Here is a 23,694-nt window from a genome sequence, read left to right as displayed (position 1 = left end):
TCATAGTCTGAAGTAAAACAGCTGCGGGGAATAATAGCAAACAGAAAGAAGAATTAGATGGTGTGAAGCAGTTTTTTCCATTTTTAAATGTAATGTTTACATTTGGAGCTGGTGAATATTTGAGGAGTATCATCTTCCCAAACAACTTTCAAGTTTATTTCAAAACAAAGGCATTGTTTTCCACTTAGAGATTCATTTGTTTAAAATCAGTTAGCAGTGGCACTTTCTGTTGCTTTTGGGAAAATAGTTTCTCCAGGTATTGAATTCTGTCTTTTTCTCATTTTTGTAACATCCCATATCAGTTAACACCAATATTTATAAAAATATTCAGTAATTGCAAAAGCTTACGATGCAGACAGAAATATTAATTTTTCACTCCACTTAGACAAATACTTGGATTGTTCATTGTAAGGCTCAAAGCTAGGACTGATACTCTTACGCAATATCAAGACTACTGATAATGAATAGTGATAATTTTTTGATTAAATATTGTATCACAATGATCCCTGAATGAAAGGGCAAACTAAGTATATTACTTAATCATTAAAAACACCATACTTTTTCCACTTCTGCTGATGTTCTTTGCTGTATTTGCTTATAGTTGTGCTCCTATTTTACCTCAGTGTGTGTAATGCATACCAAATCTCTATGTCAAGACAATAACAAATATACAAACATAACTGTGGAAACTAGTGGAATCAGGAAGACAGAGTTGTATTATCAAATATCTTGAAGTGGAGAGAGCTGCAGACTCACAAAACGCTTTTCATAGCACAGTGGAAATTTTCCATTTCTATTTGAAGGAGCATTTATTCTTTGGCTAACAGTTTTGGTTAACTGCAACGTGTTTCACTGGTCCTTTGCTTTAGTTAAGTATCAAGGACTTTTACATTTCTTACTACAATAAACCCTTAATGTGTTCAGTTCTTTAAAGTACTTCTATAGTCTGCTAACTTCAGCAGATTCTTTCCTGTTTGTTGATGACAGTGCTGTGCCTCATATACAGTCAAATGTCCCAAGTGAACTCTGGATGAAAAACAAACTCTCTAGCAGTGCCAACAGAATCAGAATGGTCATGCAATTAGGTCAATGCAATTTAGGAGTGATGTGGCTCTCCTTTAGGACTTCAACTGTTCAGCACTATTGCTCACCTTGTGTTCTAAAGCCTCAGTGATTTCAGAAAAGTCACTTGTTACTAGTAACAGATTAAAATTACTGTTTCAATTAAAAAAGCACAGCTTATTATTCTTGAAAAGAGCTGTAAATTATTGTAAGAAACAGAATTATTTGCAAAAAGGATATTTCTCAGTGATCTGAACCTGCTCTAAAGGATTGCCATTCTTAAACAAAATAATCAGAATTATTAGTATGTGGAGGAAATTATATCCTGAGAGACACAATCTAATTCCTTTTGAATCTGAGGTAAAATTTGCACTGACTTTAGTAGAAGTCAGATTGTTGTCAAGTGGGCCAAAAGATCATTTATGTTTCCCATTATGTTTCCTACAATCTAATTAGCAGACAAATCAACCAGAACAAGGAAACAAGGAGCCAAAATTTGGCTCCCTCAGTAAGTAGGAGTGATATAATCCTTGCCTTATTAGTATAAATTCTTTTAATAGGTACTGGAACAGTTAAAGGGATTTAAAAGGGTACTTAAAATAGCACATTTTGGCTGTTTGGCTTCATGTGCACTTCTGCAGGAGTAGTAATGTTTGTTTAAGCAGCTCTACCTCAGCTAATTGTTCTCTTTCCTGCCCCACCCATTCTGTTGCATCCATGCAGCTGTTTGTGCAGATGTGAGGCAGAAGATAAACTTTAAAAACACTATTTTCCCTCAGAGGACTGTGTCAGAGGACTGCACAAAAATCTGTGTTGGCTTCTTGGAATGGCTACACGAAATTGAGAATTAATGGCCTTGGGCAGCTTAAACACTGCTGGTGAAAAATTAGAAGATGCAGCCTAAAGCAGCATTTCACATATTTATGGGGAATCTCAGAAATCACAGAAACATTTGAATTTTAAATAATAGGTGAAGAAAACCAGTCAAGGAAAGATAAAGTGCCTTGAATGAGAAGTAAATTAATTTATGCTTGGGACTGTAGAAAAGTCAGAGCCACACAATGAAGGAAACAGACAATCCTCTTTTCAAAATATAGAATATTCCAATTTCTGAGAACTGAAGGAAATATAGTACTACAAAAATTATGTAAAAAAATCCAAAAAAACCCAAACCAAAACAAAAAACCTTCAAAATTTGGATGATGCAAGTAGCTAGCATGTCTATGGAGTCATTGGTTACTATTCTAGAGAAAAGTCTGTAAAATTCCAAAATTCAAAGGTTAAATTCTATCTTTCTATCTTCCCATCATAATGAGCTTTTTTGGATGGGCCTGGCATAAAACTGGAAGATTCACATCCTGAAAATTCCTCTGGTCTGAGGAGTTCCCACCCATTGTAGAGCCAGTCTAGGCAGCTCTTCCCCTGCTCTGCAGCCTACAAGGCATCAAGGGTGTAGCTGGAAAGAAAGTGGGTTTGCACGTTATCTAGCTTTTGGTGTTAAGAAATTCCACCTCCATTCCTTTAATGTCTGGTTCTTAGCTCAGGTTCATGCTCCCTTGCTCTGGTATTTTATACTGTTCAGATAGCACTGAAGCTGTCATCTCTCTGGTCCTTTCAGAGAAGTGAGATATACTGTTCTTTTCTCCAGAGACTGAAGAACTTTTTTCTTTAATCTTTGTGAGCAGTGAAAACTCAACAAATCCTTCTGCTGCCCTTTACCATTCTCAGTTCTATAAAAGAATCTGTGAATCTTAAGATGGCCAAGGACTACTTCCGCTGTTCCAGGTGGAAACATCTAGTCAATTGATATTGAATGGGTTTAGTTTCTCCAAATGTAATATTTTGGCTATTGTTTTGAAAGAGTGTTCATTAGTAGACTATTGCAGCTTCTAAAAGCAGGGCGCTCAAGTATTTTTCCATCTTTGGTATTGTCATACATTGCTATTTATCAACTGTATTTTTTTTTTCTTTCTCCCAGTAAGTATCAGCATTCTTTATACTCAAAGCTTAAATTTCTTACCCTTATATCTTCAAGTACTTCTGGTCTGTACATGTCACCCTAAATGATATGTTGATCCTCCTTTCTGTGACAGGTTTGATAAAATCACCACTTATGTCACTTCGTTGCACTCCTCTCTTTATCTGTGCAAAAAGCTGACAAATGCCAGTGTTTTGCCATAAAGGTGCTGGTCCTTCAGCACCATGAACTGCTAAAATCACTAAATACATTATCTTAAAAGAGACTTGATATAAATTAGATGTTAGTTAAGAGCAGGTGTTATCCTCTGTGGACAAAAAGCCAGCAGGGCTTCTGAAAGACCCTTGTAATTGCAATTGTTCCTATCCTCACTGGTATTTCATGAGGGCAGCCCCAAGTGGCTGATGCTCAGTCTCACCCTCACCACTGTCTGCTTTAATGTATTCAGTTGTGCAAACTCTTCTTTTCTTTCAAGTGGGTAGGAAAAACCAAACAACTCATGAGCACAAAATCCTAACTCTTGTATCTTTATGGCTTTAGAGGGGACTAGCAATCTTGAACCTCAACTTCTGCAAGTTTCTGAATAAAATTGGATCTGTTGGAACTGGTAGAATTCAGTGCCTCACTTATTCATAGTTACATTTTCATTAGTTTTATTGCTTCCTTTCTGTAAAATTCATGTTCCCCAACTTACTTTCTCGTGTACTTTCTATTGTAAAAGTCAGTTCTCTTTTCAGACCCATATAAATCAAATTACTCTAATGAGGTGAATAGAATTTTACAGTTACAGAATGATGAGTTCAAACCCAGGTCTTTTAAACCAGTAGGTCCCCTTGTAAATTGATGAATGATTTGTCAGTTTCTAGGTCTCCTGAGCTATCCTCTGTTTTCAAGGAAAGTGATATCTTTATATATCAATATCCATCCCCACAAAACTTCATGTCTTCCAATTTTTCTTATCTCCCATATTTGTATTCTCACTATAGGGAAGGGCCCTCAGGCTGCCTGCTGGTGGTGATAATTTCTGTCATAGTTGTTTAATGTATAAACACGTTGCATTAATTTTTAATAAAAAGCAGCTGATAAATGTGCAAGCTTCAAAAGTGTTACTTGTACACTCTTCCTTTCGTTCACTAATTCTGTTATTCCTTCTTCACATTATCCATTTAACTCAGTCTGCCATTACAGCAAGTAAAAGTAAACATTTTATTTTTAATGTGAGCATTATTTAAATAAAATAAAGCATATTTTAGAAGATTAAAATAAATTGTATTTCTTCAACTATGAAAGAAGTCATAGCATTCAGGAAGCACTATTGCTTATGTTTCTTGCTAACCATTATAAAAGGTGAAGTTACACTTTTTAACATTTGGAAATTGATCATCAAGACTTGTATCTGAGCTTTGATTTGCATGTTTATTATTCTCAGTGGTTAATATTATTATTTTTCTCATGGTTAATATTATGATAATATACTGACCACCAGAGACTGCACAATAATAACATATTTTGATTTAAATACCATACATATGATTTGAGGAAATTATTATTTCCATTCTTAATACTAAAAACATATCCTTGTTACTTCAAATGAAAAAAAATAACATCTCTCCTTGTGTATTTTAAAGTAAATCTGTAAGTATTTTGATCTACATGCTCCAATTATAAATTAGATTCTTGGTTTACTACCATTTCCCTTTAAACAGCATCTCAATAATAATGAATTTGTTTTGATTAGCATTTCTAAAGAGCATTTCAAGGTTGCAAGTATCCCTATTACACAGTTGTGGAGAATCCTAACACAGCATGTCAGATCTAAGGCACTGAAATATTTCAGAGCTATCTGTTCATGGGGTAGGTTCTTCCAGCTAATGCTCAGTTTAGATTAGGGATATAGAAGAAATTTGAAAGTAATTTAATAAAAAATGTTTAACTCTTAAAAAAAAAAAAAAAATCATATAAGAGTTTGAATTCTCTGTTTTTCTATTGCCTACTTTGTAGCTGTTTTCACAGGTCAAAGTCCAGCTGTCCAGTGTAATCACATTTAGATTCTGCCATGACCTGTAAGTCTCTCACTTCTAAGTTTTCTATTGCAATAGAACAGCTGCCTGAAAACTGTTGTGGAATACTGAAATATGTCTTTCATTGAATTATCATTAAACAATATATATTGGATATGGCTTGTCTTGTTATGTTAAATTCGTGTTGTTTAAGCATGTATGCTTATAGCATGTATCTACTTTTTAAAATACTAGTTTATGATAATCTTATTGCATTTTAAATGGAAGGTTCACAGCTTATCAAATCTACTTCTGCTTCTAGAGGTACCCTTACTCTAAAACTAGGTCTCTTTCTAGGTAAATCAGAACTGAAAGTTATCAAAGAAAAATATTACATTTGCCCACTGATGAACAATTACCAAGAATTACATGTCCAGAGTAAAAAATGGATATAATTTTATTTTATGAGTCCACTAGTTAATAGTGAATTAGAATAAAACTCCTGTGGGAACACATTTGACATTCACATGAATAACAGATGAATTCATTAGGATCCCCCACTTATGAAAGAAATGGCAAATGAATTCATAATCATTAAGCATTTAAAAGTAACATTCCCCCAAAAGATAAAACTCTGCATTAAGTACCCAGCTGTGGTTTGTCTGCAGGGCTTTAAAGAACATGAAATGAAGTGGTACCACAAATGATTTTGTCATTTGCCACATTGTTTAACTACTTGGTTGCCAAAATAATGAAGATTTGAAGGCTAGTTATTGCCTTTGCATTAATTCTGAAAGTTTGAGATTAATCTTGCTTCCAAAGCAGAGAATTAGATACATGGTGCATGAAAAGATTATGCTGGGTCTATGTATAAAGAGGAGGATTCCAGCACATACAACTACTAACATGTACTCATATTGCAAGTGACTGTGAGCATCTCATTTGAAATATATATTAGAGTTGAATTTTATTGGGGTTTTTTCATTGATAAATATGTGGTTTTGTATATGACAAGTACCACTCAGGACAGTTATTTTGCTAGAAGTGACATTCTCAAATACATGCCAATCTGTCACATGAGCATACAGCTTACAGCCAGGCAGGAAACAGCTCTTCCATGAATCTAACTTCTGCCCTGTGATGACACTAATAGCACAGGGTCCCAAATGTTGCCTTGTCTGCCAGGTAGAGAGGGAAATAAGAGATGCTGAGAACAAAGTCACTTGCTTTGAGAAGGAGAAGAGGGATAAATAAAATCCTTTTCTTGGTAATACCTGTTCCAAAAACATAAACTGAAAAGAGACAAGAAAAAGACCAAATTTAGACTGTTCTAAGTGCTGTCAGCACCAAAGAGATGCAAAATTCTTGTGTCCCCAGATTTTACATAGATCTAAATAACACTGATGGAGTGAAGAAGATACTTATCTTCTGCATAAATACTGACCCCATGGGTAGCTCTCTTTGGTTATGCAATGAGTAGAGAAATAATGCCATGTGAGATATATTATCATTATTATAATGCTATATTCCTTTTCCCAGTATAGAGGTAAGGAGATGTATAAAAAACTTTGTGTACATGCAGATTTTAAAGTAACATTGCTCCCACATATTTCCAAGCTCTCCTCCTTAGCAGCAATCAAGACTTTAACACAATTCTGTTGCCATTGACTGTTATCATGATGATCAGGAGAGGAAAAAAGCCACATCAGATATACTCATATTTTACTTCACTCAGGGGTCTGAAGCTGCAGTCTGCCATCAGGTGGACTTCATGAGAGACCTAGGCTGTGGGCTGAGAAAAAGTGCTGTAAAACCAAAAAGTGCAGAGCAAGGGAGAAAGTAGAAAGGGAAGGGTTTCAGGATTGTGGAGAGACATGCTGCATAGTCATGACAATGGTCATGAAGTCTAGAAATACATTAACCAAAACAGAATTCTGTAAAATAATCGTGCGCTTTTCTAGTCCAATTATTTTGTTGTTAGTACAAGGGAAAAAATTAATCAAAATATCAGAAAAGCCATTTTTAACATTGTAAGCTTGTGGAAAAATGTGAGCAATTATTTGAGAAACTGTTAAATTAAGATAAAATTATATCTTTCTGCTTTGGAACAAGAATTACAAGATGAGCTTTAGAAATGTCATAGCTACCAATGGAAAAATATGATTTATGCACTGCTGAATTACATCGCTTTTAATTTTAAAAGTCTTGGTGCTGTCTGATTTAACTTCTGATTTGATCTGTGTGGATAGAGTTCGGATGTATGTCCAGACAATAGAGCTGAGCTGATGCTTCAGAGTGAGGTGAGAAATATCCAACCTAAATCCAATAGATAAAACTGAATGTGTATCAGAGAAATTAATTGTGCATCAGGGAAATTAACTCCTTCCTGAGCCCTGTAAATTGCTGGGTGAAGGATGTAGTTTGACTACAATTATTGTTTTAATGCAGATCTTCAATTGTTATGGGCCTCGTGAGGACAATGCAAAAAACCTGTTCTGTGATGTATGAAGTGAGGAGTATGAACCCTTGTATTCCTACATTCGCATCATACATGGTTCTACATTTCAAGGAACTGGGAGATAATTAAGGAGATAAACCATGCCTGCTAATTATGCTACGTACAACTTTTTTTCCTTGAAAGATAAAACCAAGTTTGGAGATTTGTTTGAGGGTTTTCTGTTTGGTGGGTTTGTTCTGGGTTTTTTTCCAAGCTGATACATTATGAATCTGTTACTTTAAAAACTTTCAGAGTTTCTATTTTTAAATATTCAATGTCTGTCAGAAAGATATTTGTTTATACAGTCTTTAATATTGCATCTATATTATATTATATCTATGGTTGTCAATATTTGAGGTAATCATTATTATAAACAAGGGCACAATAAGAGAAATGCTGTGATAGCTCTCCAAATGATGACAAGGGAATGTGAATGTACTTTTTATTTATAAAAATCAGATGGCATTATCTTATTGTAGCCACTTTAAAGTTAAGACATCAGAAGACAGTTTGCTTTCAAAATTTTGGATAAATCACACACGTCAATATCACATCATGACTTCTCCAAGCATATGCTCCCTCACAAGGCCACTGCTGGTCATCATCCAACATCAGTGTGCAAAAAATTGGCATGACATACCTTATCATATAGGTTTCTGTTCATTACCAACACATTCCAAGTTATTCCAATGTTTGCTTGTAATTTTCTAGGTGAAACAAGGTGGCTCCTTGTACCACCCTTCTGTGGGAAAAGGGAATTCACTCCATGAAGTTTATAGAAAGCTCTAAATTAGACACTTCTTTAAAAATCAGAGAACTGTGGTAACAGAAATCCTGATGGGAATCCTTTTGCAAAATTAGGAAATGAAAAGTGGTAGAAAGAATTAGTGCTTGGAATGGGTGAGTCCTGACTAAGAGAATCAGAGGAACAGCCACCTCTGAGAAGAAGAGCATATCCATACAAGATTATTTTTTAAAAGAAAGAGGTACAGTTGTGAAGAGATATGAATAATTTATAAAGATGAAAGTCTAGGCTTCAGAATGTACTTACAATAAGACAAGTCTTAGTCTGAATCACCTCAATTTGTGGTACGGTATCTTGCAGCAGATAGCAAAACTTGCTTGTTCTAAATATTATGAAACAATAATTATAGTACGTAAATGCAATTGGCAGTGATTGAAATACTAATAACACATAATAATAATAACTTCATTTCAAACATTTGTTTAAAGTGACCTCAGTCTGTTATTCTTCTGCTAGAGACAAATCTCACTCAAATTGCATTTGTCTACAGCCAAAATGTTCTGACAGTATGGTACCCAAATTAGGTGTAATTGCTAATAATTTATTCAACAGAAGGTTTGCTATTATCAGCTTTGTTTATGTCAAATGGAGATTAAAAAATAGTTCTCTTTCTTGCAAACTGCTATACAAATTTCATCTGCTTCATTAGATGTCTTTATCTCATAGGAATGATATGAGATTCTTATGCTAACAGAAAAAAATATAATCAAATATAATATAGGACAAATATGAATTTTAGGATTTTTATTTACAGAACCTTACTTTTATGTAATATATCTTTAATAGGCTATAAGTTTTCTGTTCTGCTTTCAAGTAATGTTACTGTAAACATTCATGCCAAGAAAGGAATAAAGCTTGTGAGTGTAATATATATACATACTGTATATATAAATATACATATATTTATATATTTTACAGATAACATATAAAGACTTTTTAAAGTTATTTTCAATTTTGCATTACCCTATGTAGTGCTCTTTGCTGCTCTGATTCAAACTGTCAAAGACTCAGAGACAGGCTTACTAGAAAAACATATGTATCCACTGCATCGCTACACTCTATTAAGTGGTGTAAAATCATCTTAGCTCTTGTGAAGATGTGCTGTTTGAAATTTTAAAGAGATTGAAGTACATGAGTAGCTCTAAACTATTCCTTTTAGCTACTATTTTAATAATTATCTTTATAACATATCTCACTGATCCTCAGTTTTATTTGTTTCAAAGGACAGGGGGGTGTCTCTTAAAACATATTATTTCTACTTAGAAAAATTAAAATAAGAAAAAGGATTAAAAGCTGCACATCATAAAGTTCAAGCTACTTGCTGGCCTCTGGATGGAACTCCTTCCTTATCCACAGCATTGTCCTTTTTCAGTGCTAGGAAATGTTCAATACACTAGCCACAACAGAAAAGATACAGAGGTTCTGTTTGATTTTTTTTTAATTCTTGAAAAATTAGTTTCTTTCCTCTGTAATTTAGGAGTTACATTCACTAGATTATTAGAATTCAGCGAGATACATAATTACATTTATTAACATACAAATTAATTTACATTTCTTATTTATGACCTTACACATCACTTCTTGTTCAGGAAAATGTAGTTTTACATTGGTTTATAATGAATTTGTTCTTGCTGGCAAGCCCTGGAAATGTGCAATATTTTAATTTCAAACACAGCAAGAGAATTTTAAATCCAAGTAATTTATCTTCTATAGTAGGCTGATTGGAAACATTTACTCTAATTTTTTATTCTAAAAACTAGAGTTCATTTATTCAAACTTTTTACTGATTTTCTTTTCCTACACTTGAAAATTAAGTGCAGAGATTTAGTGGTTTAGATCATGTGCTTTCAGGCAACTGCATACATGCATGTTAAAAACTCAGTAAATATGATGCCTTTTTCAGAGAAAAAAAATCTTGAGGAAATAGATATTTCTCTTCCAGAGGTAATTTCACAGCTGGGTTTGCTTTGTTTTCCTATAATGATATTCTACAGGGATACTGGGTTGAAGTTCTAGGTAAAGATTTCTGAAATCAATGGAAAGGTCATGCACTTTGGATTGAGGTCACAGGAATGGAAGAATGTATTCACTTCTGTGTCAAAGCCAGACCAGAAAAAGGAAGGAGAAGGGTCCCAGGTGTTTATGGTTCAAATAACCCACTCTCAGCTCAGATTAGAGATGTTTAGAGGCAGTATGTGACTGAAGAATGGGGCATGGGATCTATCATAACCATCCCATTTTTCCCTCATCAGTATGCCAGGACATGAGTGGAACAGTAGATGCAGGAGCCAAATCCCATCAGTCTCCAGAATTCCTGTGGCAATCTGCAGGTGAAGTCTGGTTTACACTGTCCAACTGCTGCACAGTGGGCCCATGTGGTGCCAATCTGAGCGGAGAGCAGGCCCTGGGAGCTCGTCCAGGGAAACCCTTCCCACAGAGCTGTGCCAAGGGCTCGCAAGGGCAGAGCTCTGCCTGCTGCTAAGCTGGCTTTATTTCCAAGCACTGTCAGTCTGGTACAGACCAGTGCTGCATCGCTGTGCCTATGCAGGCTTTGCTGCATATCTTCTAGTTGACTGGAGAGATAAAAATAATCCCTGACATAAATCAACTTCATTCTGCCTCAGGACATAATTCAAATACCTTCTCCTGGGTGTTCTTCCCTCTTTATAATAGCGGCAAGTTAAGTTTCCAGTCTTCACACTCTAATTCTAGAAAACATTTCACGAGGGACTGCCAGAGTGAAGGTAGAGTTATTGCTGCATTAGGCTACACAGAATATCTGATAGGGACACAGTGGTGGAAAATGGAAAGGCACTTTAAAAAGGCTCTTGAGTATTTCCTTTCCCAAGATTCTAAGGCCAAAAAATTGCTTGAATTTATGAATAGAGGTGGACAAAATTTTTGAATGATTTTTAAATTCTTAGAATAACGAAAGTTTGAAAGGACTGGGACCATTCTTGAGATTAGGTTGAACTAAAATAGTTTCAACTGAAATAATAGGAAAAATATGAAACATTTTCTTAGTTTTTAAAGGAAATATCTTACCGCTTTCCACTTCCAAGTTAGTATAAATTGAAAATATGTGTGTTTTTTAAAAAAAGTTACCAAACATTTTATTTTTAGTTAGATGTAATATGTCAGATTTGCCCCAAATGGAAAGTGCTGGGGTTTTATTTTGAAAAAAAAAAAAAAAAGTATTGTGTGTATTCTGTATGAACTGAGATTTGTGCTTCCTTCTTTCTGACATTTTCATTTTGTTATTAAACTGTGAGAAACTTCACTTGCTCAATTCTGTTTATGAAATCTTCACAAGACATTGTCCTGGAAGTTCTCTGGTGACCTTCAGATGATTGTTAGCATATAAGGGTGTAGCTCTTCCTGTACTGTACCAGTGCTGGACATTGAACCTTGCTGCATGCTCTGCCTATGCTGTACTTTGATTCTTTGGGACAAAAATACAGTGGGTAGGGATCTGCAATTTTAGAAGGCTGTTCATGAAAGTAGGATCTCTTGATTCTAATGTGATTGTGGGATACCTGCATGAGGTATCATTAGCTCAGCATACACTGAGTGAAAGAGAACTGGTCACAGATCTTTCCCTTCTGCTTTGTGTTCCTATTCTTTCCTGTTCCTTGTTCTTTTGTTAGACATCATTTCAAATAGAGTTCATTTCAAATGGATATGATGTTCAAAATTTTCATCTAAAGTTACAGAGCACATGATGGGAACTCCAGATGCCCTATTGGACTCCCATTTTCTCAGGCTGATCTGGACAATGCAGAGGCAGAATCTTCTGATCTCTTCTCCCATTGACCCTATATGGGTGTCTTGGGTGGATGCTTAGGAATTTCAAAGCTGTTTTGCTCCGTCATCATTGTTACTCTAACAGTGTCAACCTTTGGAAGCTCAGAAAGCTGATGCAGTCTCCAAAAAAGACTTTATCAGACCTTTCCTAGGAGAAGTAAAGAAGGTGATGAAACCAAGTGCTACTACATGTCTCCATTACATTACTTGAGCATGTAAAATACTACAGATTGGGTGTAGGATTCCTATCTCTTATAGGTAGTTGTCTGGATTTTGTTTGGTTTTTGTTTTTAATATCTTTTAAAGAAGTTATTAGGGTTGTTCTAGTAGCTAAAATCTTCAGCATAGAGATGACATTATACAATGTGAAAAACTTTTACTAAGAACTTCTATAGTCAAAACAGCTAATAAGAGTTTGCAATCTAAAGAGAAAAAAGTGAGCAAAAAGAGAGAGGAATGGAGTGCTGTCAGTGCACTTTTACAGATGGAGAAATGGACAAGCCTCGATTCAGAAAAGTTTGGAGGCAAATCCTGTTTTTCAGTGTTCCCAAATGTGTACATTTCAACATACTCTGTTTGATCCTGGAAATGCTTTTTGCCTATGCATGTCTAATTTTAACTGTTCTGATTTTTTTTTTTACTATCAAAGAGAGGGGCTTTTATAGTTTCTGTTCAAACTGATCTTTCAAATACACTGGAGCACCTCTATTGTCAGCAGAGATTTTCAGTATATTTTCAGATTTTCAGCAGTTTTTGTATAGGTATGTGGGCTCCCCTCCCCTTGCCTTCCCCCCACCCCACAATTTTACAACAACTGCAGACATCCAGCAGAGAGAGAAGCAGGAAAGGACAAATTTACATATATTGACCGCCTATGCTGACTTTTCAATACAAAATATATCAGGGTTATTGTACTGCATCAAAGTAAGAGTCTTAGCCTGGAAAGGATGTTTAATTGACATTGAACTGAAAACACAGGCATAGTGTAATGGATCCTAAAATTGGCTGGACTGTTTCTGGATGTCTGTGTTCAGTATCCATATAAAAATTCCTGTGCACAGCATAAGCAGACTAATTAGGCGAGACCTTTTCTTAGTAGTATAATCTTTATGACAAGTTCTAGCAGTCAAACAGGAAATTATAAAAATGTTACATTCAAGCTACTTGTCTTTGTCCAGGGCTCTGGTAATAGTTGGAATCGAACGATAGAGCATGTGAAGAGGTTTATTCCTTACACATGCCTTGACACACTCTAGTGGCAAAAGCTCGCAGTGCCATTGAGATAACAGTGCCGAGTTAATTTCTTTCCTTTTTGATGTGAAGCAATAATTACCCTGGATGAAAATTTAGTCGATTAGTATTGAAAGTAACCTGGCAGCTCAGAAACTGCCATTCAAGTCCTGTGCTTTTATAAAGCTTGTACTTTTAAAATATATTTTAATATATAAAATACTGGATCAGGAATTTTGCTTGCTTGACATTTGTAGAGAGTTTTGAGCAACACACCCTGACCTGAGTCATTGACGAATGGCCATGATATTTATGCAATATGTGGAAGTCAATAAACAGCACCTATCCACAAGTCCTTGACACTTATCCTTTAATAGTAATGGATACAGATCTTGGGCAACCTCATCTTTTAACCAACCATCACTAAATAGTAAATCAATAACCACATTAAAAATGTATTTATAGAAAGCTTTAAAACCAGTGCTGATTGAACTTATCATAAATGATTCACTGTTTTGTCTTCTGAGAAGATATAATGGACCACTAGGCTGTGTCAATTCTCTCCTAATTTTTACTTATCTCTTAATTTTTACTTCATTTTTACTTTACTTACCAATCATATTGCATATTAACCTCTGGTAATACAGTAAAGAATTTAAATATATACTTTATCATCACAGTCCAACATATGGTGAAGTGTTTTCTTCAGAATCAGAATTTCAGTGGCAATACTTTTGGATTGACTGTGGGCTAGTACTGATCCTCTGGCCTCATTGCTTATGCCATTTGAGTTGCAGAAGGATGTTTTGTGTTCTACTGCAATTTACACACTAACATGACTCAAGTATTTCACTTAGCACAACTCAAAATTTCCCTTCCTCAGCAAGATTGCAAGATTTTCTGTTTTGAAACTCTCAAATAGCTGTGTCACAATGAAAACAAAAATCATTTTCCAAAAAACAAAAAAGTAGAAGCATCTCTTTCTTGTTTAATGTTTGAAGTTATTATTGTTGCTTAAACAATACAAGCAGATTCATGTATCTACATCTATCTTCTTGCTCATTATTTCTCATTCTCTATTTCAATGATTCCTTCTATTCTGTCTTCCTTGGGTGTTGCTTTTTGGTTATCTGGACATAAAACAGCCACATAGATATTTTAGACTGGCTCTTGCTGCTGTGCCTCTGAAGTGTGTTTATTTTTTCTTAATAAATTTTCTCGTTATATGGGAAAATTACTCCAGTAAAAGTAAATTTGAATGTACTGTCTAAATGAAGACCCTTATATGAAAATACGCCTTCCCCCAACTATTTGGAGATTCTTGCTTTGGATTTTAACGTATTTCGGAAAAAATTTTAGGGTGGTGCAACTCAACTATAAATATTGGGAAGATTAAAAATTAGAGCTGGAGCGAACAAGTAAATTTCTCATTAAAGTCAAAGGGAATATTGCCAATTTACACTGGGAATTAATTATACCTTGGATTTTTTGCATCCTTGGTTTACTTGTTGTCCTAAAATGTCATGGTCAGACTAGATCTATCATAAATTTGTAGATATATTATTATTAGTGATTAGATCAGCTTTAGAGGTTTTTTTAAGTCTTTTCCTTTTGCGAAGTTTCATGATGACACAAGCTATTGATTAGATTAGATTGGAGCTCTGAATTCTTTTTTCTTCTGGAATGGACAAAGTGCTTCCAAGACCAGGAACTTGTTGTGCATACAAACATATCTACAAACATTTGGACAATATATTATTTTTTCTCACTGTTCTATAGTGATATAATTAATAATGGAATGGTATTCTCTGGTAGCTGTGCTATCACAAGATCCATGCTCCTGGTTAGCAGAGCTGAAAGGTACTAACTTTGGGAACAACTCAACTGCTTACTTAGTACAGCAACATTGGTCAGCGTATGCCTCATGTATCCCAGAATTATAAATAGTCGTTTATATTAAGGTCCTTTTTTGATTTCGACCATAATTCAAGCAAAGAATTAACCAAGTCGTAAGAAAAAGTAAGACAGCAATGGATGAGTGAGCATCCAAGAACACCACCTTGAAAGATACAATTTCTTGTATCTAATGAGGCATCAGTTGTTCATTGGATGTCTGGGCTTTGTAAAGCTGCAACATCCACTGAAGCAATAATCAGTGGTGAACTTTTCAACTTTTGATAATTAATATGCTTGCTGTGTCCATCTTTGCATTTTAAAGTAATGCCAGATGACTCTGTAATTCAGTTTTGCATCTAGGTTAGGTTTCTGTTACAAACAAATACTTCAGTATTGCATGTCAATGCCTTAAAAATTCCCTCAGGGGCTGCCTTGAGGAAGAGGTCTTTTTCTCTACTTAAGACACAAAGGGTTAGACTTGCAGCAGAGAAGTTATTTTTGAGAGAAAATTTGATTAGTTTCAATGGACAAAGAGAAAAAAGTTAATTAAGCCTATAACTAACTTGATTAGCTTTGGGTTGTATCTTCTGGTGCAGTCAAATGAATATGACTGTCTTGCACTCAGAGCTGGTTTAGATTCAAAAAAAATACAGCTCTTTTCACTGCCAATGTAATAATGGAGATTCATTGACAGATTCTTCCATCTGTTATGCCCAGACCATGCCTTGCAGTGCAGATTTTACTATGTAATGTTATTTCTTTGCATGATGTGAAATTAGACTTCCTTCTTTCTTCCTTCTCCCCTGGACAGTAACGAGCTTTATAAAAAGCATCAGATAAAGGTATTTTGGGCTGTGAGATGACAAGCTGTCTTATGTGGCTGTGGTTCCATTCTTTTAGTTCAAGGATGTTTTGATTTGGAAGTGTTAAATAGTTCTGCTGTTTATTTAAATACTTTGGTTGCCTTTATGAAAAAGGCAAGTTTATGTTAAAATTCAGGAAATATATTATAAAAGTGCAGAAGAGAAACCAGTGTATTTCAATTTAAAAATTCTGTGAAGTGACTCATTTATTTGCCCCATGACTCTGCGAAGTCACTAGATAGGCAAATGCATTATGCAGATGGAGAACTGGAGACAGAGGTTATGTGATGCCCAAGGCCATGCAGTGAGTCAAAGCTGAGCCAGGGCGAAGTTCCCATTTTAATGTGTCTATTAATAACACCAGCACAGACAAACTACATTAAAAAACTAAAATTGGGAGCCATATGATGTCAGCATGCTCTGCAAGACTGAGATATTTTTTGTTTCCATCTAACTCTAAAATGGTGAAATTATTAGACATAAATAGGACTGGATCAATATCTCATCTTAAGGCTTTCTCATACTTAAGAATAGTAATCTCTTTCCTCCCTCCTTTGTTTTTTCTTTGCCAAACATAAAAATCATTTTTTTACCTTCAAGTTTTGAGTACTGACTGGTTAATACTGTGTCTGGAGTCAAAAAAGACAGTCATAACATAAAAGATTTAGAGATAAATGTGAGCCAGTGTTAACGAGAGCCAAATTTTACTTGCATTTGCTATCCTTTTTAAAAGTGGTATTTACATTTAGTAGACCATTCCTGCATTGATATATGATATTCTTTGAGTTTGTATATTTTATCTAGCTTTAGGTAAAGTGTCTTCAGTTACTAACAGGATATAGCAGAGGAAAATATGTTGCATAGTAAGTTGCATAAATTTGAGTTAGGAGCTGTTGTATATCATTAGTATCTGTCAGCAACTTGCCTTAGTGACTTGGACTTGAACTTTCAAGTATAAATATAACTTTCAGGTGCCTTTGCTAGTGATTCTATTTCTTATGATTGCTAGCTTGATCACTATATGTAGTAAAAGTCAATCAAGAATCAGCAACATTATAGAAATATCTGCAAGAATGACTAAAAAAGGGTTGACATATTTGATGGGGACAGCTAAGGAATCCATTGCAGCAATATTTAATTGGTATATCTAGAAATGCCAAAAGGTGGTATCAGGGATTATATTTAACTTGCAGCCTACAAAGCATTTTAATGGAAATTCATGTAACATTATTCACAATGGTCAAGTCAACTTGGTCTTTGAGCAATAGAGGAAAAACTTAACATGGAAATAACTTTTTGGTTCTTATTTACAATTAAAATACATTCAAAATACCCTAATCTATGCAGTCTCGTAACATATTTCCAAGATTCTTCAGAATATCGACAAGAACCAAGATTGCTCCTTTCATTCTTTTTTAACTTGACATGCTAGTTTTATTAGTGTAACTGAAAGAGGCTGATGTTACTTGATGATAGCATTTATTATCTAAATCTTTGTACAGAGAGAGAAGTGATGTCAAAAGGAGCAACATTGCTAAAGTAAGTTATAGCACCTATCCATTCATCACACCCAGAGACTGATATTTATCTCACTTAAATTAACATGTACGACAGTGACCTAGAAACAGTCCCAGAGCAATTATAATATTGCAGCAACTTGCAAAAACAGACAGTGCTTTTGGTAATTGATCATTCTTCATCAAAAAAACCCAATAATTAGGTTTCTTGCTCCCATCTCACTGCTTCACTGTATTCTCCTAATTCTAACTGCTATTTATATTTTGATTTATAGTTTGATTTATATCTGTTTGTTCTTGGGCCAGCATTGTCATACATCCTAAATAATAAATTTCTGTACAGTAGTCTTCGTACTCCCGCCTTATTGTTATGATACACATTAATCTTTCTGTGTCCTGAGCGACAAAAACTATATATGTTTTAAATAGGGACTGTCCCATACTTAGAGGATGCCATCAGTGCTCCACTGTCTCAAGTATCCCTATCTTTAGCAGTATACTATAATATGGTTTTGTCTTTTTCTCAGCTGTTTTACACTTGGAGTGTTGGGTGAAAGCAGCTGCGCTTTTGTTTGTCTACTTGTCTCTTTGCACAGTCCTCTAGGATGTCTGTTACCTCTCCATTCCTCTGTTACTTCCACCCTGCTGTACAGGCCCTGTAGCCCCTCTCTGATCCTTCCCAGATAGCCCTTATTACCTCCTGGTGCTTCTCTAACTGTTATCAGGCTGAGGTTTAGGTTGACATGAGATCCAGAAGTGGGCCAAGGCCTATTCCAACTGTGGGATGATGTGGGAAAAAATGGAGATGGAAGGATCCAAGAGAAAGAGGCTGCAGAGTGTTTTCATCCTTCAGTTGCCATCTGGGTGTGGGCTGGGGAGTGCTGGTGCTGTCAGGGCTCAGCAGCTACAGGGAAGGCAATGTCCAGTTGCTTGGACTTGCCAAGTGAGTGCCTCTTCCCTCCTCCCTCCTCACATACAAGTCTGCAGCCTGTTGCCTTGGCTGCCCCTTTTTTTGTTTCTTGCTGCCTGCAATGAGACCTTAATTTCCTACTGTATTTTCTTTCATTTCTGCAGTTCTGTGTTATTCCTCCTCTAAACTCATGCTGCCTCCCAACAAACACCAGCACACCACTAAATTTGTCAGTTCTTTGTAGCAGAGCCCTGCTCTGTATGACTATTAAAATTCAGACCCACTCCTTGAAGAATTTTTACTATTCAATTTTTGTTGATGATTCCTCTTTCAACACATTCTCTCAACTGGATTTAATAGAATTAATCTGGTGCAAAGTGACAGCCAGGAAAAATAAAACCGTCCCTTCAATTTTAATGAAGGGCTCAGCCATCTGATCAGGTTTGCTGTGTAGTAAGTTACTGCACGTCAGTAGAGCCATTAAAACTATGTGCTTTTAGTCTAGCCAATTGAAGAGTACAGGACCAATTAACCTTTTCTAAACTGGTTTTTAAGCTAAAATTATAAAGTGTACGCTTAAAAAAAACAAGTAAGCTGAATGGAATATAACTGGCCTATTACCATTGTCTGTGTTCTTGTACAGTATCTTATTGCAGCTTTAGTGTGTGTCTTGAGGATGTCACTAAAATTAGAGGGACCCACTTCCATGGTATTCTGAGGAATAATCAAGTTTTTGACTCATGTTCTTACTCTAGAACAAGTTTTACTTTACATCAGCATGGGTTCCACTTTAACCATTGCCATTATTGATATCCATTAGCCTTTTTTATATTCTGGTTTCTAGCAAGGATGAGTTATGGTGTGTTGCTGCTGAATTATAAATTAGTTAATTTATAGAATCAATTGATCTTTACTATCTTGTGTGTGGCTGATTTAGTATAGATGCACATCAAAAATGAGTGTATTAATATGGTATGAGTGTATGCTCATTTGGGAAGGTCTGGAGAGTTGCTGCTAGTCTCCATGGTCCATATTCCTTCTCTAACAAAGACAAAGTTTTCATTTTCCAGAGAGCTTCCAGATGCAACAGTTTGTTTTGAAAATAAACAGTTATATATGTCATCTGTTTTTTCATTATTCAGATTGTTTCCTTTCTGCACATCTTGTAACAACATGCATTGTCTTTTTAATTTTTATCAGTGGCACAATTTAGGACAATGTTTTCTAAAATGAGCCCAAAAAAGCACCACTTGAATGGTTGTCTGTACAGGTATAATCCCTGTATTGGGTTTATCTCACTGAATTCCCAAAACACTCAATTCTGCACAGACCTGTCCTGTTGGTAAAATTTCCTTCACCTGACTTCTGTTTGTGCTGAGAGCAACATTGGTTTTTTTGAGAGAAATGCGTGATTTAGCTTTATATGTCTGCTTTGGAATTTGTCTAATGACGTAACAGTTTCTCTGTTAACAGTAAACAATTGAGTGCTTTGCTAACTTCTTCTAAAACACATCCATCTTTCTTCCTGTTGTCTCTGGGAAATGTGTTGAGTCTTGAGATTTCAAGCAACCTGAGCACTAACATTTGGGATTAGGTATAAAATTAAGCTAAGCATTAAAGGATTGATTCCTATGTATTATTCAGCTAATTTAGTATCAATGATTTCAATGAAACTGAGGCAGACTCACCAGCTGGATGAGAGGCTCAGGTATCAGCCTTATGTTCAAAACAACGTTGACAATATCATAGAAATTGCCTCAAAATTGTTAAGAGACTTTCAGAAATAAAAATACTACCTTCAGAGCCTGATCTTAAATCTACTAAATCTAAAGTACTTTAATAAATTGAAATTTAACCATTCTTGCAGAGGTTGCTTGGTGCATTTCTGAGAGCAAATAAAATAACTGCATGATAAAATCTAGTCATTTTTAGTACAGCTCTGTCTGCTGCATAGATTTTATGCTGTCAATCCATTTGTAGTGTTAGTGTACTGCTCTGTGGCAACCTCGAGGTATTAAAGTTGAGCCAGAACACAAGACAGGAAGGCATTGTATAAAACTATAAATCAGCAGAAGCAGGGCTTATTTATAACATTTCCATCTACCATACATAAAACCATTCCCTGATTTGAATAATTTGCTGAGCTAAGTAACAAAATTAACAATATACCTTCAACAAAGAAGATCAGGCAATAAAATATCCACTTTCAATCAGGATTGCAAATTACAAATGCCTAAAAGGTAGTAAAATGCGAAGAAAATCCCCAGCCCCTGGAACTAATTAAAATTAGTGTCAGTCATTGATTTCTAGAACACACAGAGACAGTGAGTATAAATGTATTACTTACAAGTGCTGAGGATTTTAGGGATTGAAAATGGAGACCAGGAGCTGGAGACTGCCTGCCATGCCAGCAGTGTTGATTTGAAAGCAATGGACACAAATAAACGTTTCAGCAAAGCTTAAAAAGCTGCAGTGCAAGGCTAACCAAAAGTGTCCATGACCTTACCGTGCTGTGGCTGGCAGGCAATCCGTGTCTGGGAGCCTTCAGTCCCTCTAATCAGACTCCAGGGATTTTGTTTGCAAGAAAGATTGTCCTTTAAGTGATGAGTGCAGGAAAACAGAGAAATAAAGAGAAAGGAGCAAATTGTACAAGGCAAATAGCTGCAGGTCTTTAGCATGCTCCCTGCGTTTTCCTAAGCTGCATCTGCAGTAGAGAAAATATCCCAAAAATAGCTCAGGCTGCCAATGACTTGCTGAAACCTGAGAAAAAAATGCTGAATTTAAAGATCTGGGTTGTTGTGGGTGTATGATTAAAGTGAGAAATTGCTGGCAGGAAGAACCTAGGATGAGACCACATACTTAAGGAGTAACTTATATGTTCACTGATATCAGAACACGAGCTGACCTATGATTTTCCTTTCCTCCACCCAATGCCAGTTAACCCTTAAGAGTTCAGAGTGGAAGAAAGTTCTACTACAACAGATGGAAAAGGAACAATGATCCAGAAAAAACTTCTTTCACCTGTAATGTAGTGTCAACATTTTATAGCAGTGCCCTATTTCCTAAATTTCAAAGCAGTTAGGGAAGTTGATGTTTTGCAGATCTCTGACTTCTAGAAAGCTCTGTCTGGTGTTTGGTATAAGCTAAATACTCACTGTAAACTGTTTGTGGTCCCACAGAGTGAAAGGGATTTCAAATAAAGGGAGGGAGGGAGGGAGGGAGGGAGGGAGGGAGGGAGGGAGGGAGGGAGGGAGGGAGGGAGGAAGGAAGGAAGGAAGGAAGGAAGGAAGGAAGGAAGGAAGGAAGGAAGGAAGGAAGGAAGGAAGGAAGGAAGGAAGGAAGGAAGGAAGGAAGGAAGGAAGGAAGGAAGGAAGGAAGGAAGGAAGGAAGGAAGGAAGGAAGGAAGGAAGGAAGGAAGGAAGGAAGGAAGGAAGGAAGGAAGGAAGGAAGGAAGGAAGGAAGGAAGGAAGGAAGGAAGGAAGGAAGGGAGGAAGGGAGGAAGGGAGGAAGGGAGGAAGGGAGGAAGGGAGGAAGGAAGGGAGGGAGGGAGGGAGGGAGGGAGGGAGGGAGGGAGGGAGGGAGGGAGGGAGGGAGGGAGGGAGGGAGGGAGGGAGGGAGGGAGGAAGGGAGGGAGGAAGGAAGGAAGGAAGGATAACATTTAAGAACTTTTCTGCAAACAGTGACTTAAGGACAAAATGTCATGATTTGCCAGTGTTTAGCACAGTCTTGGTGGAGACACTGGCATAATGTCTTTATGGTGCCCAGAACAAATTACAGTAGCTACTCCAGTTCTTGTCTGTAAGTGCTCCCTGTGGATCCCTTGTGCTTACATAAGTCACTGGAGTGTAGTGTGCTTTAGCCCAGTCCTCAGCTTTTTCCCTAGCACTTTTTAAAGGTACTTTCTTGATTTAGAGGAGAACAAGAAGCAGTTGGCAGCAAGTGGGGTACATTGGCTTGACATCAGTTATGTTTCCAAAGCAGTGCCAAAAGTAATCCTCTGTAACCTATTTAGGACAGTATAAAAGCTGCCAGAGCATGGACTAGGAGCTAGTCCCCAGCTTTCTTTGTACTGGCACTGAAAAGGGAAAAAGTTTCATTTCTGTAACTGGATTAGATTTAAGCCACACGGGACTAGATTATGAGAAGCCGCTGCTTTGGAAAGCAATTGTGCATCTGAGAAAAGAGTTGAATATCACCATTAATTTAGAAGATGCTTTTGGTTTAACATCATTTTTTTGATACGTGTGAAAGAATAATGGACTCATAGGGAGAACAAAATATTTACTGTGCTTCAAACATAATGTTGTGTAAACACTTAATCATTGTGGTAGGACTGTTGATGCAATGAAGCTGTACTTAAGAGTGTCTGAGCACTTTATCTTGAAGATGCCATGAATGTGTGAGTGCATTTTATCTGGGGCTGAGGAGCTAAACATTTGCCCTGTGATAATAGATAGACATTTAAGTTGCACGTGTACAAGGGCGGCTGAGAATGCCTAACTATGAAGGTCCCTTTTGTAGGTGCTTTGGTGAAAAAGGCCTATTATCAGGTCTTTTCATTTGTCTTCAAGTCTAAGTGTTCCAATCATAAATGTTTTTCTACAAGCTAGAAGAGTAGACAATCCCTGATTGTCTACTGGTCAATGGTTGGTCATTTAATCTGTATTTATACCCCAGCAGGGCCTTTCTGAAGCACTTCTGCTTCAAGGAATGTAGAATATCATAAATGATGATAGTAGGAAATGTGGAATATCATAAATTATGGCCTGGATAATTATGACTCATGTTGCAGCATTCACCCTCAGACAACCACCAGGAAGCACTTACACGCATCTAGTGCTGATTTATAAATATATCACATAAATTTCACAGTGAATGCAGGAAGTCTGATTACTAATCTCCTAAAAACTCCTAATGCAAATTTTTGTTCCCATATTTGAAGCAGCAAGTGATAATACAAACGACTTTGTAGGCATCTTTTGCATAAATTAATAAAACTGAAATCCAGTAGTAATGATTAAATGTATGGTGCACTGCTAGTGATATATCAGCATGAAACTATCATTAGTGTCTGTGTGTTAGCAGATGAATGAACTACACATTAAAAAATGAGATTCTTTCCCCCACTACCA

At 36.1% G+C, this 23,694-nt stretch overlaps 1 protein-coding gene across 1 annotated transcript in view; it reads right to left on the bottom strand.

The window, feature by feature from the left end:
• The window catches only part of AMMECR1 (AMMECR nuclear protein 1), a 96,607-nt gene extending 75,296 nt beyond the window's left edge, over positions 1 to 21,311 (bottom strand). Inside the window, exon 1 of the mRNA XM_086850619.1 lies at positions 21,069 to 21,311. Within this exon, the coding sequence (XP_086706745.1) occupies positions 21,069 to 21,240 (172 nt within the window). The 5' untranslated portion in view covers positions 21,241 to 21,311. The remainder of the gene's footprint in view (positions 1 to 21,068) is intronic.
• Between the last annotated feature and the right edge of the window lie 2,383 nt (positions 21,312 to 23,694).

The sequence above is a fragment of the Cyanistes caeruleus genome, chromosome 14 (assembly GCF_971803275.1).
Source record: "Cyanistes caeruleus chromosome 14, bCyaCae1.hap1.1, whole genome shotgun sequence".
NCBI classification, from domain to species: Eukaryota; Metazoa; Chordata; class Aves; order Passeriformes; family Paridae; genus Cyanistes; species Cyanistes caeruleus.
This window is presented reverse-complemented; position numbering and strand designations above follow the sequence as displayed.